This window comes from Engraulis encrasicolus, chromosome 8 (assembly GCF_034702125.1).
Source record: "Engraulis encrasicolus isolate BLACKSEA-1 chromosome 8, IST_EnEncr_1.0, whole genome shotgun sequence".
NCBI classification, from domain to species: Eukaryota; Metazoa; Chordata; class Actinopteri; order Clupeiformes; family Engraulidae; genus Engraulis; species Engraulis encrasicolus.
The window spans coordinates 22,716,753-22,734,128 of record NC_085864.1 but is presented as its reverse complement, the minus strand read 5'-3'; the positions used below and the strand labels follow the sequence as shown (position 1 = coordinate 22,734,128).

Below are 17,376 nucleotides of genomic sequence, written 5' to 3'. Positions count from 1 at the left end.
AAAGTAATCGATTGTTCCTTGGGTCATGACCAATCATCCCAGTAAATTTCATAAAAATCGGCTCAATTTACGTTTTTGACCTTTTCGTGACCTTGACCTTGACCTTTGACCCAATCACTCTCAAAAAGTAATCGATTGTTCCTTGGGTCATGACCAATCATCCCAGGACATTTCATAAAAATCGGCTCAATTTACGTTTGTGACCTTTTCGTGACCTTGACCTTTTCGTGACCTTGACCTTTGACCCAATCACTCTCAAAAACTAATCTATTGTTCCTTGGGTCATGACCAATCATCCCACTAAATTTCATAAAAATCGGCTCAATTTACATTTTTGACCTTTTCGTGACCTTGACCTTTGACCTTTGACCCAATCACTCCCAAAAACTAATCGATTGTTCCTTGGGTCATGACCAATCATCCCACCAAATTTCATAAAAATTGGCTCAGTTCTGACTGAGTTATGCGAAGTACAAACAGACATATTCACAAATAAATAAATAAATAAATACACGGCCGTCAAAACATAACCTTCTGGCGAAGGTAATAATAACTGTATTTGTATAGCACTGTGTCATACAAGGCATGTAACTCAAAGTGCTTAACAAATGGGAAAAAAAACATTGTTAGAGATGGATTTAAAAGGAGAGGTATAGAGGAGAGGCAGAAATAGCAGGAAGGCAGAGGAAGAAGAGATAGACAGAGAATGTAGAGTCATAAGGTCAACGTAGATTTGGACCAGGATTCTTAGATGCGTGAGGTCCATAGTGGCTGGGCCTATCATAAGTCATAGATAGTCACACAGAGATTGGGCGCTCAGGTGCGGCCCCTGGTGGCATCAGGGGTGAGGAATTCTTGATTCATAGTTTGTAAGGGGGAAAAAAAGCTCAGTGAGGTCTGAGAAAAAAACCCCTATAGTCAGGAAGAAACCTCAGGCAGAGACCAGCGTCCACCTAGGGGCTTTATAGGAACCAATACAAATCCAATTATATTTATTATTTAATTACAACCAATACCAATACAATACGAATAAGAAGTATTAACATTTTATCTCTATATATGAGGTCTATAATATATGAGCTTTATCAAATGCCTGTTACAGTACAAATTCACTATTTATAATAGAAGTGTGATGTGCACTTTACTACATATATACAGTGTAACAGAGGGACCATTGGGTTAATGTCATGCAGGTCTCGATTTTGCCCCGAGGGCCGTAATTGCGCATTTCGGTTATTTCATTAAAAAATTTTTAAATTTTTTTCTTTTTTTTTTTTTACATCCGGGCCGGATGGAACTCTCTGGCAGGCCGGATGCGGCCCGCAGGCCGTATGTTTGACACCCCTGAATTAAACTCTTATTTGTCACTAAACCTGACAAGTGAGTTAATACATGATCAACAAACCCTACAGAATCTGAGAAAAAAACTTCCCAGTTCTTGAAAAATGGAAGGAATGGGAAGTTTTCATCAACTTACATATTAGATGTGTCCAATAAATAATACCTAGTGGCAACCCACTGGGGTAAACAGTGCAAAGTTATAGGCATGAACGGCCATCCGGGTACTTCGCTCGTAAATGTGCGTTACGCCCCTTTATGGGGGATATCAAATCGAATGTCTCATCAACTTATATGCTACATCGGCTAGCCTAAATGAACACAGTCCATGCGTCAGCCACGGCTGTTTGGCTATATTATTTGAACAGTCAGCAACACAACACATTTTCGGCATGTTGCGTGTGAACAACGCTAGTCTACAAGTCCGTATCTATAATTTATTAAACCCCAACATCACCAATTGACTTGCATGGGCTGTTTTCCCCCACAAATGGGCGTAACGCATATGGAAAATGTCACACCATTCATGAATATACCTTCCTCTTGGTAGGTTGGGGCTCCCCAATGCTGCCAGAGCATTCGTCACTCAGGTGCATACTTGGCTGCCTCTCCGTCGGTAAATGTTGTACGATATCGGACATTACATCCAATTGTGTGGTGTTTTCACCCTTGGACGGTGGTGTCATCTAAAACAAAATGAATATTAATTAAATTAATGTTGAATTAAATTAACTTGTGGACAGTAAGTTATCATTAAAGGAACATTACGTTGGGAATAGGCCCTACAATGAGGCTCTAGGAACCTTCACGCTAGCTTCTTTACACAGTAATTTATAGACGCACCAACTACAGGATTTGGACAAAATAATGGAAAGGAACACCTGCCATTTTAGAGCATTTAGACGATTTTGCATCCACAGCTAATCCTGTTGGATGTGGTTCATCCTTCTTGGTGGTATGCAGACATTGCCTCGGATGCCTTGGCTCTTGATGCATCACAAAGACTTGCTGTCTCGGTGAAAGATGCAGAAGTTTACACGCACACCAAGAATTTCTCCTTTTTGAACTCTGATATGTCACCCACAAATGTTGTGTGCATTGCAAATTTTTGAGCAAAACGGTGCTCTTACCCTGCTAATTGAATCTTAACACTTCACCTTATAGTCAGCCTGCCAAGCCCCCAAAATATATGTTTGATGGCATTTTCTGTTAAAAGTTGGCAACCATGCCAGAAGTTATCAGCATGGGCTAAGGTTTCAGAATCACCTGGTTGCCAACACGGAACTTGACCTTTAAGGTCAAATATGAAGGTCAAAAGGTCAACCACGGTCAAATAACACTGTTATTTAGTTAAAAATTGTTAAAAAGATGTTAAAAGTGGGCAACCATGCCAGAAGTCATCAGCATGGACTAAGGATTCAGAATCAACTTGTTGCCAACACGGAACTCGACCTTTAGGGTCAAATTTAAAGGTCAAAAGGTCAAAAACAATGTATTTTCTGGTTAGTCTATTTTGGGAACTGTATATTCATGGAATTCTTTTTCAAATGTAAGCAACCATGTTAGATGGTATCAGCATGGACAAAGGTTTCAGAATCACCTGGTTGCCAACATGGAACTTGACCTTTAAGGTCAAATTTGAATGTCAAAAACAATGCATTTTCTGGTTTGCCTTTTTTGGAGGGGGGCTTCATATTCATGGAATTCTTTTTCAAAAGTTGTCAATCATGCTAGAAGTTATCAGCATGGACTAAGGTTTCATGGTCCATGGTTGCCAGCATGGAACCTGACCTTTAAGGTCAAATTTGAAGGTCAAAAGGTCAACCGGGGTAAAAAAAAAAAAAAAAGGTTTTTTTTGGTGATGTGCTTTCATAAAATACAACTTGTTTGCATTATGTATTGAATAATTAGTACCTGGAGGATATATTTCATATTATTTAAATCATTTTAGGTGAGTGAAAGTATTGGAACAAATAATTGTAAAGAAAATAAAACACTGTTTTGATGAGGTTTCTCCCGAAGCGGACAGCGCTGTCAAAAGTTGCATTTGGGGTTTTCTGACAGTGGACGGTGGAAGTGGTCGCGAGAGTCACACTTCACCTACTGTAAGTATCAGATGACTCGGGACAGTGATTAATTAACCTTTTAATTCTACTTAGAGCCCCTTTAAACCCAAGTCTTCAGTGAACAACAAAAACAAGGAAATTTGCCTTTCTGTTCCAATACTTTAGGGGACTGTATATTTAGAAGTTATATAGTCTTAATTATTAGGGTATGAGTGAAAGTGATTATTGCAAATTGTCAATAACAAGAATGTAATTGATCATATTGTTTCTTTACTTCAATAATAATTAAAACAATAATTCAAATTCAAATGTGATGTCAGTACATACTGGATATTTATGTATTTAAAGAAGCTATTGTTGCTGTTATTACAAAAAGGTTGTGTCATCCAGATCATGTTCTATCCCTACGGTGTTTAAACATTCTACATTTTAATCACATGCAGGTATACAGGGCTGTCCATTCCTCAGGCAACTGCAGGCATGTATTGCCCACTTGGTTCCACAACCACATCTTATCAGTCCTAAGCTACTATGTGGAACTGGAGGTTTCCTTTACCACACAGCCATCAAGTCTACAACTGTCCAACCACCTGTCTCCTCAGTGTCTTTGTTAATATGTACTTTGTCAGACTGCAGCCATACATTTGCCTGCTGATTTGCTTATGCAAGATGCAATCCATATGCATCACTTGGTGGTAACATATCAATCGCCCTTTTGTCTTCTGAAAATAGTCGATCAATACTCAAAAATAAGCATGGTGCTTTATACAGGTGACACAAAAACTCAAGCCTGGGAAATTGCAACAGAACATTCTACAGTAGTCATGAGAACATCAAGAGAAGTGTGCAATACTTGCTCTACTCTTACTGTAGGTTATTTCCTAACCATGATATGACATAGCAAATCAGTGTCCTTCATTGCTATAACCATTTGAAACACATCAGAAATAACTGAAGTCATTATTTTTTCTAAGGAAAGAAGCAAATTCACTGGTGAGCCAAGGCATATCCCATTTCATACCAGCAGCTTAATGTGCTTCACAAAGAAGAATAAAGTAATTGAGATGACCAGAATGAAAATTTAAAAAATACAAGTTTAAGTTAATTTTATGCTAATGAGCTATGATGAATGTCTAAGGATGACAGGCCAGAGCCCCACCATGATAAGCCAAATCAAACATTAAATTATAGGCCTCAATATACAGTACCATGCAAACAACTATTTTATGAAAGCACATCACCAAAAAACAGATTTTTTATTGATCTCGGTTGACCTTTTGACCTTCAAATTTGATCTTAGAGGTCAAGTTCCATATGGTAACCAGGTGATTCTGAAACCTTAGTCCATGCTGATACGTTCTAGCATGGTTGCCAACTTTTGAAAACAATAATTTAATGGATATAAAGATCCCCAAAAAAGACTAACCAGAAAATACATTGTTTTTGACCTTCATATTTGACCTTAAAGGTCAATTCCCTCTTGGCAACCAGGTGATTCTGAAACCTTAGCCCATGCTGATAACTTCTTACTAACTTTTGAAAAAGATTTCCATGAACACAGTCCCCCAAAAAGTCAAACCTTAAAATACATAGTGTTTGACCTTTTTAACCTTCAAATTTGACCCTAAAGCTCAAATACTGTGTTGGCAACAAGTTGATTCTGAATCCTTAGTCCATGCTGATGACTTCTGGCATGGTTGCCCACTTTTAAAATCTTTTTTTTTTTAAACAATTTTTAACTAAATAACATATTGGTACTGTTATTTGACCGTGTTTGACCTTTTGACCTTCAGATTTGACCCTAAAGGTCAAGTTCCATGTTGGCAACCAGGTGATTCTGAAGCCTTAGCCCATGCTGATAACTTCTGGCATGGTTGCCAACTTTTGAAAAAGAATTCCATGAATATACAGTTCCCAACAAAGACTAGCAAGAAAATACCCTGTTTTTGGCCTTTTGGCCTTCAAATTTGACCCTAAAGGTCAAGTTCAGTGTTGGCAACAAGTTGATTCTGAATCCTTAGTCCTTGCTGATGGCTTCTGGCATGGTAGCCCACTTTTAACAACTTTGTAACAATTTTTAACTACATAACACTGTTATTTGACCGTGGTTGACCTCTTGACCTTCATATTTGACCTTGAAGGTCAAGTTCCGTGTTGGCAACCAGGTGATTCTGAAACCTTAGCCCATGCTGATAACTTCTGGCATGGTTGCCAACTTTTAACAAAAAATGCCATCAAAAGTTTATTTAAGCACTTTAGCTGCTGATGGCAGGCTGACTTACTGGTGCAATGTGCAATAAATGAAGATTGGCCAACAGGCTGGTCCACTTGAGCCATGAAACTACTCATTCTAAAATGACAGGTGTTTCCATTATTTTGTCTAACCCCTGTATATCAAGCTGTTTAGTGAATACACAGAAAACCAGAGTGTGGGTCAGGGTGGGCCTTGGCTGGTCTAGTGGTATATGGGGGATCTTGTCTAGGCTAGTCATACCTTTCTCTTGGTAGTTTGGGGCTCCACACTGCTGACAGGGCACTTGTCACTCAGGCGTTCACTTAACTGTGTCTTCTTAGCCAAACATTGTGCATTATCAGATGTTGCATCCAATTGCATGGCATTTTTATCCTCTGAAAGTGATGCCATCTAAAATAAAATAAATGTCAATACATTTGAAGTTGTTTTAAATTGCCTTGTAGACAGTGATGGGCAAAACCAATTCATTAGCTACAATCTAGGGTCACATATTCCAAATGACCTTGGTTTACCGCTCAAATAGTCTGCCAAGCCAGCCTAAATGGGAGATTAAATGTGAATATTTAGTCTGGTCCTGATCAATGAAACAACAGAAAATTGTTGATGGGAACAACCAGTTTGATTTTCAAACTGTGTATGTGCCTATTGGCCCATGCTTTGTCGTCACTCCCTCAAAACCATGTCCGCTTTTCATCCAAACAGTCAAAACAAATCAAAACAAATCTGCTGCATTGTGATTGGCAGTTTCAGGGACTGAGGCATTGTCTGAGGCTACACCCACTCGCCGGCAAAAAATAATTTTGGTCACTGACGGGTGGGGCTAGTTTACTAGGCTACCTGTCCAATACAATCAGATGATTATTCAAAGAGCCAATCGCCTGTCTGAACTGGACAGGTTAAACTAAGACCTTTGGAATGTGTGGAACTGAATTTGAACGAATGAATCCACCAATCAAAGTCACTTAGAATAAGTCCTTTCACTCTGCGGCCATCTTGGCTACGCCTCAGGGTTGCAATTTCAGATTAATAAGACCAGGGTGCAATACATCGAAAAAAACAGAAGGGAAGGATATGTTTGGGCGTCCTAAAATGAATGATTACACAGAAATGGAACAAAGGAGCGACCCACAACCCATATGGTTGGAATCACAATGAAAACTAGTTCATAATGGCTATCTCAGATTGGCCGTATATATGAAAGCAAAGCTGTAAATCATCATTTTCTTACTGATGTGTTGAACTGCACATCCGCGAGACACGTTCTGCACCGCGGTCTGTGGGATCAAGTGGCCGCGGACTCACAGTTGCAACCCCACGAGTAGCTACCTGATGTGAACCGCACATGTCATCAGCAACCGATCAGCGAAAGCGGATTCTGAGGGCATACCGATTAGGTTTGAGCTATCGTAAAAGCTTACGCATCGACGCAGCGAGATGATTGGATAAATGACAGCGCAGCTCAGCAAGCAATTGGCTCTTGCTGCCGGACAGGTGGGATATATGCAAGCACGCGGCATATTACCGTAGCGAATTGCCCCCGTTAATTCCTATGGGCGCTTTCTGAAGTGTTTCATCTCCTGTTAGACTATCTCTGTCCCAATATCGTTTCTGAGCTACAGAAAAATTGAGAACTCACTGTGTCAGGAAGCAAAGAACCAGTAGCAAACCAAAGGAGGCGAGTCAACCTTGCCGTTTGGGAAATGTTAATTGTTGTGCTCTTGGTCAGACCAAGTCTCAAAGAGATTTGAAAGTCGATGAGAAGCCTTTAGGCTGGCCACTTTACACAGTAGATATTCCAGAATGTAGCTGAGCTTCTTCTGCCATCTGACGTATAAGCAAAATGAAAAACTAATTTTGGTCCTGACTTTATCACAGTTTCAGATTTATGCATCGGGAAATACACACAAAGGGATGCACAGCATATCTACGTACATATACAAATGGGAGGCACGGCACGATACAGCTAAAGACCAGTCCGATAGCTCAGCGTTTTAGATACTGTATGAGGCTTCAGAGGGGATGTTTACGAAGATTCTACACCACACTCTGCTAGTTAGCCTCCGTTTCATTAGGCTAGATCATACCTTTCTCTTGGTAGGTTGGGGCCCCACACTGCCGACAAAGTTTTCATCAATCAGGTGTTTAGGTGGTCGTCTCTTCCTAGCTGAACGGCGTACATCATCAGACATTGCATCCAACTGCATGGTGTATCTTCAGACGGAGGTACCACCTTAAACAAAATGAATGTCAATTAACTTAAATGTCTCTTTATTATAATTAACATGCATACAGACATAGCATGTAGTACAGTATTTATAGACGTATGCTTGTCTATGGGTTAATTACATTTTGGCTTTGGACGGTAAACAATGCATAAGCTTATGGCAGGATTCCTTTACTTACTGTATATCAATAGGGGAGATTGGGGTTGTCACATTGTATACTTAAATCTAATTTCAGTTTGTTACAAGAAAAGTTAACCATTTCTATACAGATACAATGATTGATGTGAGGTACATAGTCATAGATCCCATGGAATCCTTTCTTTTCAAAAGATATGAGCTGTCAAAGACACCTTGCGCGGTTGGTTCTCACAATGCTTTTCAAATGAGGGAAAATTTAACTTTTTTTGGTTGTTTTAAAGGTACACTGTGTAAGATTTTTAGTTGTTTATTTCCAGAATTCATGCTACCCATTCACTAATGTTACCTTTCTGATGAATACTTACCACCACCATCACATGCTAAGTATTGTGACTGGAAAAAAATCACTTTTCAGGAAAAGTGGGATCTTCTCCATAGTCTGCCAGAAAAAGCCATTTTTAGCTGAAAAAATAACTGTACTTGGGCCATACTAGAAAATATTAGTTTATTACTTAGTTAACTTTCATGAAAAGATCAAATCAATAGGCAGCCCAGTTTCAAAGAGCAGCATAATTGCAGTACCTTTTTTGGCCATTTCCTGCACAGTGTACCTTTAATTCAATGACATAAAACTAATCTGTGAGTCTAAAATTACCAAGCATTGTTCCCTTTTAGACTCTTTAAAAATAAAATAGATAAAACATCACTGAGACTTTTAACATATTTTTTTATATTGGTCCCACGGCCCATTGGTCCCACAGCATATTCCTGTTCCCAGACTTGTATGAATTTATTCAAATTTAGGCCCTATGTCCCAAAGGCATGTATGTTCTCTTCGCTTACTCGGAAATGTGGGAACACTTAGCTGTAGAACATAGGGCCTATATTTAAATAATTTCTTAAAAATGTGGGAACATCGAGCAGCAGGAATGCTGTGGGACCAATGGGCTGTGGGGAACATATGAGCTGACCCCGCGGATTGACCTAGGTAAGAATCCTTATGGCCACACTGAATTTGATGAAAAGGAAGAAAGGAGTCGCACACTGGAGCTGAATGCAAAATCAAAAACTGTATTAAACAAAGCCGGAAAAAAGTAAATAAAACCGACAGACTGGGTCGGTCATCCCTATGTTGGCCGTTTCCTACTATGTTCCCCGGGTCCTATGTTCCCCGCAACCAAAAAACGTAGGACCCTTTTATCAAAAAAGGGTTCTATGTTCCCTGCTGCTTCCAAGTAGACTGCTGCCGCATGGCAAAGCGCAGGTTGTTGTTGCAATGCACCTCTAACAGCTTAGGTTTAGGGATAGTTTTGGTCAGGGCACACATTTACAACTCAGAAACATTGCATTACTGACAGGTTAGGTTTAGGGATGGTTTTGGGAAGGGCACAATTTGAAAACTCGGAAACATACAATGAGGGGAACATATAGAACCCTTTTTTATTTTTATTTTTTAAGAAAAAGCGTCCCAAATTACCCGGTCCCATACAAAGACAGGGGAACATACAGTCGGACCCAGGGGACATAGGTACGCTCCCAGTAGGGGAAACATTAGACTTCCAAAATGTTTAACCCTCTACTGCATAGGGTTGCCATATGGCAACCGTTAACTTTTTCCAGTTTTTCTAGTAGATGGTACACTATAACCTATATATTTAGACTTATTTGTGATAAGACAGCCTTTTACTTTGAAACCAAAAAAACTTTTCAGGTCACATGATAAAGAAATAAACACAGGAAGCCCTTTTTCATCACCTACTTTGGTGTGTGGAGGTCATCGCTCAAGGCCTCCATAAACCAAGGTATTACCAACATTTCAGCCCAAAATATTGTTATAAAAAAAATAAAAACACTATCTGTAATATGTAAACTGTTATTTTCAATCATTAAAACAACTTTAGATGCAAAGGTTTTTTTGTCAAATGGTAAAATGTTATGGTTGCCATACGGCAACTTCATGCAGTTATGGAACAACATTTTGGCCATTCACCCCAATCAACCCCATTGGAATGACTTAGAATTAGAGTAGTATGAGGCTATTTTTACAGATATTTCTTGTTCCAAATGAATAATTTGTACTTATATTTGTAATTTTAGACATGTTTAATGTAAAAATGCATTGTACATGTTTGCAAATAGGTGTAAACAACCTTTTCGGAAGCTTTTTTGTAAATGTGTGTACATGTCTATGGGCCGTATTGTAGACCAAATTTGCTATTTACCAAAAATAATTTCACTAAATACTTAAAATATGTATTATATGAGTTGTAACATTTGGAAAGTAATATATTTATCAAGGAAAATTTCAATTTTTAAGGAAAAATCTGATTTTACACAAGATTCCACGACTGCATGTAGTTGCCATATGGCAACCATGAGCTAAAATCTTAATTAAAAATATTTTTGAACATTTTTTTGGGGAAATCTATTTAACTCATTTTAACACTAAAAAAGGGCTGAAACATTTTTTACATTGTAAATATAATAATTCATGCAGTAGAGGGTTGAATCATGTGACACAAAATGCAAACATTTATGCAATGCAAGGAGGTCACTACATTATTGTATCATTGATGCAATGCAATGCAAAGTGTGACAAAATGAAAGTAGTCTACGCATGAAAAATAAGCCAATTGACATTTCCTTCGAAATGATTTATCATTTTGCATTGTAACTTTACTTTGAAGCTGCAGTTGGTTTTGCACAAATTACATTATTTTCTATATTACTGTATTATGTAGTGTATTACTGTTGCGGTCCAAAATAATGTAAATTGTGCAAAACGTGCAGCTAGCCTCCTATGCAAGTGCAAGACGCTTTCTGATTGACTGACTGAAAACCAGTCCCGCTAGCCAGCTAATCACTGCGAATGTGTCAAACTACCAAAACCACCAAAGAAAATGTCAACAGAGAGACTGAGCCTTCTTCAGTAAATAAGTAGTTCTACGTATTCCTAGAATGTATTAAATTCAGGCAGTCATCGTCAATGTCTGTGGAGCCAATGCCAGGTATATTTAGCTCACAGTTCCATGTGTAGCATCCAACAGCCTAGCGGTAGATCTAATATCCTCTCGTGCTGTTTGAACATTCGTGTTTTACTGTAACTAAGTGTTAAAACGTCAACTCCATCCTAACATCATCAAGTAAAAAAATGCATTAGAAAAAAATTACCTGCACGGTGGACCGCACTGAAGTGTTATTGTATAATAATAACTTAAGACACAAGGACGAGGAGTCTCGGATATAAAGCTCAGCTGATTACTGTTTACTGGGCAACTGGTAACTAACAACAACTGATAGACACATCACAGAATATAGTGCAACTGCGCGGCCAACATTCTATATATTACTCCGCGTAGGGTAATAGTGCAGTTAGATCACATATCACAACATCCCCCCTGTTTAGCTTTAAAAAAACAATCCAATAAATATTTCATTAAGTTCTAAGCTTATACATTAACTTCGTATTACTTCAACCATAAATATTTCATTTAAAAAGTTCAACTTCACTGTTAAGCAAAAGGCAAATTATATGCATGTTTTTTTTCTATCAAGTTACCTTCACACTTCCTACAATGCTGATGTTAATGCATTGTTGTAACCCATATAATTCAAAGGAGTAAGCATATTAGATTAATTCAAGACATATTGACTGATATTGTTCAATTTTGGTAATCACTATAAATTGACAACTGGAACTCTTTTTTTTTTTCATTTAGAAAATCATTCACTCAGTCTCTTAGCTGAACAAAGTTGAAAAACATGTCTTACTGGACGTAGTCCTTAAAGCGCGCTGGCTTGACCACATCCCTTCCGTATCGTGTACGGACTGGCGGAGGGTAGTTGGTGTTTAGTGGTGCTCTACTTACAGGTTCACAGGATGGTGCAGTCTCTGTCTGTTCACTGTGACCTCGCCGTTCACCCAGCATTTGTGGCATTGCCGAGTGTGCTCTGCTCACAGCAGGTTGTTGTGCTTGTGTAGTGTGCTGTTGTTGTGCTTGTGTAGTGTGCTGTTGTTGTGCTTGTGTAGTGTGCTGTTGCTGTGTCTGTGTGGTGTGCTGTTGCTGTGTCTGTGTAGTGTGCTGTTGCTGTGTCTGTGTGGTGTGCTGTTGTGTGGGTGCGGGTGTGTTGTAGGGGCCCCGTAGGTGGCTCCTGCAGCGCCTCAGCATGCGCCCATTGGGTGTCTGGACGATGTAGCTCCTTGGCTCCTGACATTTCTGCTGGACGACTGCTGGGTGCCAGGTCCTCCTCTCCTTGTTCCACACCGTGACATGCTGTCCAGGCTGGAGTGGAGGCAGTTCTCTGCGGCAGCTGCGGTCGTGGTGGTCCTTCATCGCAGCTGCTCTGTGGGCCAGGTGTTGATGGTGTTGTTCTTTCCCCGGCTCTGCTCGGCTTGGGAGTAGGGTGGTGACAGGCCTGCCGAAGAGCAGTTCTGCAGGTGAAGGCAGCTTGCTGTCGATTGGTGTTGCCCTGACTTGCAGCAAGGCAATGTGGAGGTCGCTTTTGTCCTGAAGTGTCTTCTTGACGATGCCTTTGATGTGTCTGACATGCCTTTCAATGAACCCGTTGCTTTTGGGGTAGTGGGGAGAGCTGGTGACATGTGTGATTCCCCATTTTTTCACGAAAGCTTGGAAAGATTGTCCCATATACTGTGCTCCATTGTCTGTAAGGATTTCGTCTGGCCGGCCAAACAGAGACATGTAGGACTGCATTTTTTGTGTGATTGCATGACTGGATACTGGAGTGGGCATTTCATCAACAAGGGGGTATTTTGTGTATCTGTCTACAGTCAATAGGTAGTGGCGTCCATTGGTTTCAAACAGGTCAGAGGCTATAGATTGCCACGGCCTGGATGGTATCTCATGTGGCTTGAGAGGCTGTTTTGGGTTGGCATCTTGGTTTTCCTTACATACATCGCACAATCTGCAGACTCTTTCAATGTCATCATTCATGTTAATCCAATACACACTTTCTCTTGCCAGTCTACGTGTTTTCTCTATGCCTTGGTGTGCTATGTGTAATTGTGCGAGTATGTCTGCAGTCATGGTGTCAGGGATGAGTACCTGTCTCCCTTTGAAGATGACTCCTGACTCCGTGGAAAGTTCATCTCTGAAGGACCAGTATTGGCGTAGCTCTTTTGGTAAGTCCTTGATGTTTTCAGGCCATCCCTGCTGGATGAGTTCTGTCAGCGCGCAGAGGTTTGGATCGTCAGCAGTTTGGCTTCGCAGAGAGTCCTGTTTTTCAGGTGAAAAGTTGACAATGGCGATGGTGAGCCTCTCTGGATCTTCAAACTGTGCGTCGATGCCGTCTATCCGCTCATCCAGCTCGATGTCGCCGTCGTTCTCTGGGTTCGGAAGTCTGCTGAGGGTGTCTGCCAGGACCATTTCAGCGCCAGGTCGGTATCTCACTTCGTAGTTGTAGCCTTGGGTCTTGATCAGCATGCGCTGGAGTCGGGGTGGTGCAGCATGCAGTGGCTTGGAGCAGATGGTGACGAGTGGCTTGTGGTCTGTAATCACAGTGAATGACTTCCCATACAGGTAAGTATGGTATCTCTGCATTCCATACACAATTGCAAGCATCTCACGTTCTATGTTGCTGTACCTGGATTGGCAGTCGGTCAGGGTCTTGGATCCGAAAGCGATGGGTCTGTTGTTCTGCACCAGTGCTATGCCAAGGCCTTTCTGTGATGCGTCCACTTCCAGTGTCAGGGGTGTGCTGGCGTCGTAGTACTTCAGGCACGCATCCTCTGTGATGGCAGATTTCAAGTCGTCGAAGCATTTCTGGTGGTCAGCTTCCCACAGCCACAAGGCGTCATTTTTTAGCAGTCCTCTCAGTGTGTGCGCTTTCTCTGCAAACTTTGGTATGTATGTGGCAAGGTAGGTTAACATGCCTAAAAATCTGTGTAGCTCATCTTTGTTTCGTGGTGTTGGCATTTTTTGAATGTCTCTAATCTTTGCGGGGTCAGGTTTAATGCCACTGTCAGTGTACAGGTTGCCAAAAAATGAAATATTGTTCTGTTTGATGACACACTTGTCACTGTTAAACACCATACCTGCCTCTGCAGCGCGCTCCATCAGTGCTGTCAGGTTCTTGTCGTGCTCCTCTTCATCTTTCCCATAGATAACGATGTCATCTGCGATGCTGGCCACGCCCTGGAGTCCCTCCAGGATTTGGTCCATCTTGGCCTGGAAGAGATCCTGAGACACACTCAGCCCGAATGGCAGACGTTTCCAGCAGTATCTGCCGAAGGGAGTGCGGAACGTCGTGAGGATTTGGGACTCTTCATCCAGATGTATGGACCAGTATCCTGCTTTCGCATCCAGCTTGCTGAAGATCTTTGCATTTGCGAACCTGGGATTCAGTTCCTCTACGGTGGGTATCTTGTGTGGGCATCTCCTCAGGCTGGCATTGAGTTTTTGAGGGTCGAGGCAGATGCGCAGGGATCCGTCTTTTTTCGTGCTGTACGCGAGGCTGGAGCACCAGTCAGTGTGGTGTTCTACTTTTCTCAGGACGTCTTGTTGCACGAGCTTGTCGAGTTCACCTTGGAGCTTGTCTTTAATATGAATGCTGCATTTTCGTGGTGGGTCTATGAATGGTTCGGCGTCGGGCTTCAGTAAGAGCTTTGCAGTTCCTTCAAAGTTGCCAATTTTGTCGAATTGATTGGGGTACGCTCTCATGAGGTCAGTACAGGTGGTTACTTTCAAATGCTGTGGTGGTTGTCTTTCTTTCTTTATGTTGCCAGTCTTTCTCTTTACAGTGTCTACATGCAGTGTCACAAGGTTAAGCAGCTCGCTGGTGGGTAATCCAACAACAGCGGGTCCTGGTACGTCCACAACATAAAACTTGGTGCTCACCCATCTGGAGTCCTTGTACTGGCACGGGATGTTGATGGTACCAAGGCATCGTATTTCATGTCCACTGTATGCTGACAGCTTCATGTTGGTTTTCTGCAGGCGTTGGTATGCACTTGTGTCGTTGCCATACATCTGCCTGAATGTTCGCAGTGGAAGGGTGTTCCCCGATGCCCCTGTGTCAATTTTCAGCCTGAGTGTGTGTCCATGGCCTGGTACATCGGGTGGCTTCACGCTGAGTGTCGTGTAGGCTTCGTCTCTGGGTGAATTGCTGCTGATGCTGTGCATGCATTTCTCGCTGATGGTAATGGAGTGGAACTGTTGGTAGTAGTCTTCATCCTCTGAGTCCTCACAGTCGACTGCATCGACTCTGGCTCTATGGTGTGGCTTGTATCTCCCCCTGGCTGCCTGGTGTTGATTGTAGTAGTGCTTGTTTGGTGGTGGTGGTGGACGGGGCTTACTTGATCTCTGTGGAGTGTAGCCTGGCTGTTGTTGTCTGTTCTTCCTGCAGCACCTCGCCCAGTGTCCCTTCGCACCACACGCAGAGCATTCGTCGTTGTAGGCAGGGCACTGACGCGGTGGATGGGTTCTGCTGCAGTTCTGGCATGCCCGTCCTCGGTGGATGGCGTGGACCTTTTCGGCAGTGGTCATGCCCAGTTGGTTTAACTGCTCGTTGCCAGCTGACAGCGCCTCGTATTTCCTCCCCTCTGTTAACACTTGGGCGATGGAGTAGCCTTTGGGTTTGCTGAACAGATCGTTCCTCAGCGCGTCGTGAGGGGTACTGGCTATAATGAGCTCAATAAGGCGCTCATTCAGTTCAGCGTCGTCAAACTGACATTTCAGCGCCTGCGTTCGGGCTCTCGTAATGAAGTCATCGATACTTTCGTCGGGTCTCTGTCTGTATTGCATTAATTGAAGTCTGTGTATCCTAAAGTTCACATTTAATTTTAACTGTCCTTCGAAAAACGTCCATAACTCCTCCGGTTTCTTTTTATTTTCGTCGCTGAGTCCGCTAGCATTAAGTCTTTTAAGTCCTTCGTCTCCTATGCCTCGGCATATTTTCCTAGCTTTCTTAGCTTCATCGGTTATTTCCTCATCCTCTATGTAAAGGCACATTTTTTGCTTAAAAAGTGCTATTGCCTCGCTTAGATCTGGGTCCGACCAGTTCATTGTTGGTAGATGTGAAGCCATTGTTTACCTTACTGGTCTCGAGCGTAAACCGTTAGCCACTTAGCTTGCCGTTGGGGTTTCACCGGTGGCGAAAACAAAGTTATCCACGGACAATCTTGTTTACTTCCGTCAGGCAAAGCAGTGATGTATGGCGTTATTAGCGATCCTTTTCCGCTGCCACCATGAAGTGTTATTGTATAATAATAACTTAAGACACAAGGACGAGGAGTCTCGGATATAAAGCTCAGCTGATTACTGTTTACTGGGCAACTGGTAACTAACAACAACTGATAGACACATCACAGAATATAGTGCAACTGCGCGGCCAACATTCTATATATTACTCCGCGTAGGGTAATAGTGCAGTTAGATCACATATCACAACACGCACCAGCTATGAATACAAACACTCGCTCGTGCGTCTGGCTTCCTTCTGGTCAATAACATAGAGCGCGCGAGTTAAGCATTTAGTTCCCAGTTTATTAATGCTCTGTCCTTTTGCAGAGCCGTTTAGTGCCGCGTATGTCACCTAGTGGCGTAAGAGGATACAACAGTGTGCCAATGAAGTATAGGCCTAGGCCTAATTTTGTTGACCTAGCAGCTTGTCGGAACATCAGGCAAGGCTGGGCAAACTTTTCCAAAATATAATGAGCAAAAGTTTTGAAACAGCGACTGAGTTTTTAGATTCGAGAAACCCACAGAATGTAGGCCTAGTCAAGTCAAGTCAGCTTCAATAATTGGTGGAGATAGAGCAACAGCATGGACAGACATACCCTGTCAGTGCAGTTGTTGAACCCATATATTTAGAGGATAATAGTTCTATTATCAGGGAGAAAAGTTGGGCCAATTTCACATTTGGGACACGTAGCACTTTCACTTGTAGACGATTCTTGAAATCCTAATTCAGGATTTCACCTGACACACCTGTCATAATAATTTTTATATCGGCAGACAAACAACTCAGATGGTAAGCACTGGCAGCACTGCAGATTTTATTGTTAATGGCCGGAGAAGTTACTGCGTGGAGACATGCTGTATTACACCCAGCAAGTTCTGAAGTGGATACAAAAGGCAACCCTATTTAACCATTTCCCTCCCCCACAGTCCATGGCGTCAGCTTCTTCTGTGCACGTGGGGTCCCGCATGGCCAGATGCCCACTGTCCATTGTCTTGTTGTCCAGCATCAATTTCATATTTGCTGTTCAGCAGCCACACCAAGTAGATGCACAGGTTCCCAATAATGTGTCCCGTGACCCATTACAGAAAAGCTTACACACAAGAATATGTCACTATATGGGGACTTCCCCAGCCAAATCATAAGAATAAAATAATAT

General features: G+C 41.8%; 1 protein-coding gene across 1 annotated transcript in view; it reads right to left on the bottom strand.

The window, feature by feature from the left end:
- The window catches only part of LOC134453583 (uncharacterized), a 37,209-nt gene extending 25,999 nt beyond the window's left edge, over positions 1 to 11,210 (bottom strand). Inside the window, exons 1-4 of the mRNA XM_063204361.1 lie at positions 11,193 to 11,210; positions 7,743 to 7,888; positions 5,899 to 6,048; positions 1,875 to 2,024 (exon numbers count right to left, since the gene is read on the bottom strand). Of these exons, the coding sequence (XP_063060431.1) occupies positions 1,875 to 2,024; positions 5,899 to 6,048; positions 7,743 to 7,862 (420 nt within the window). The 5' untranslated portion in view covers positions 7,863 to 7,888; positions 11,193 to 11,210. The remainder of the gene's footprint in view (positions 1 to 1,874; positions 2,025 to 5,898; positions 6,049 to 7,742; positions 7,889 to 11,192) is intronic.
- Positions 11,211 to 17,376: the final 6,166 nt, after the last annotated feature.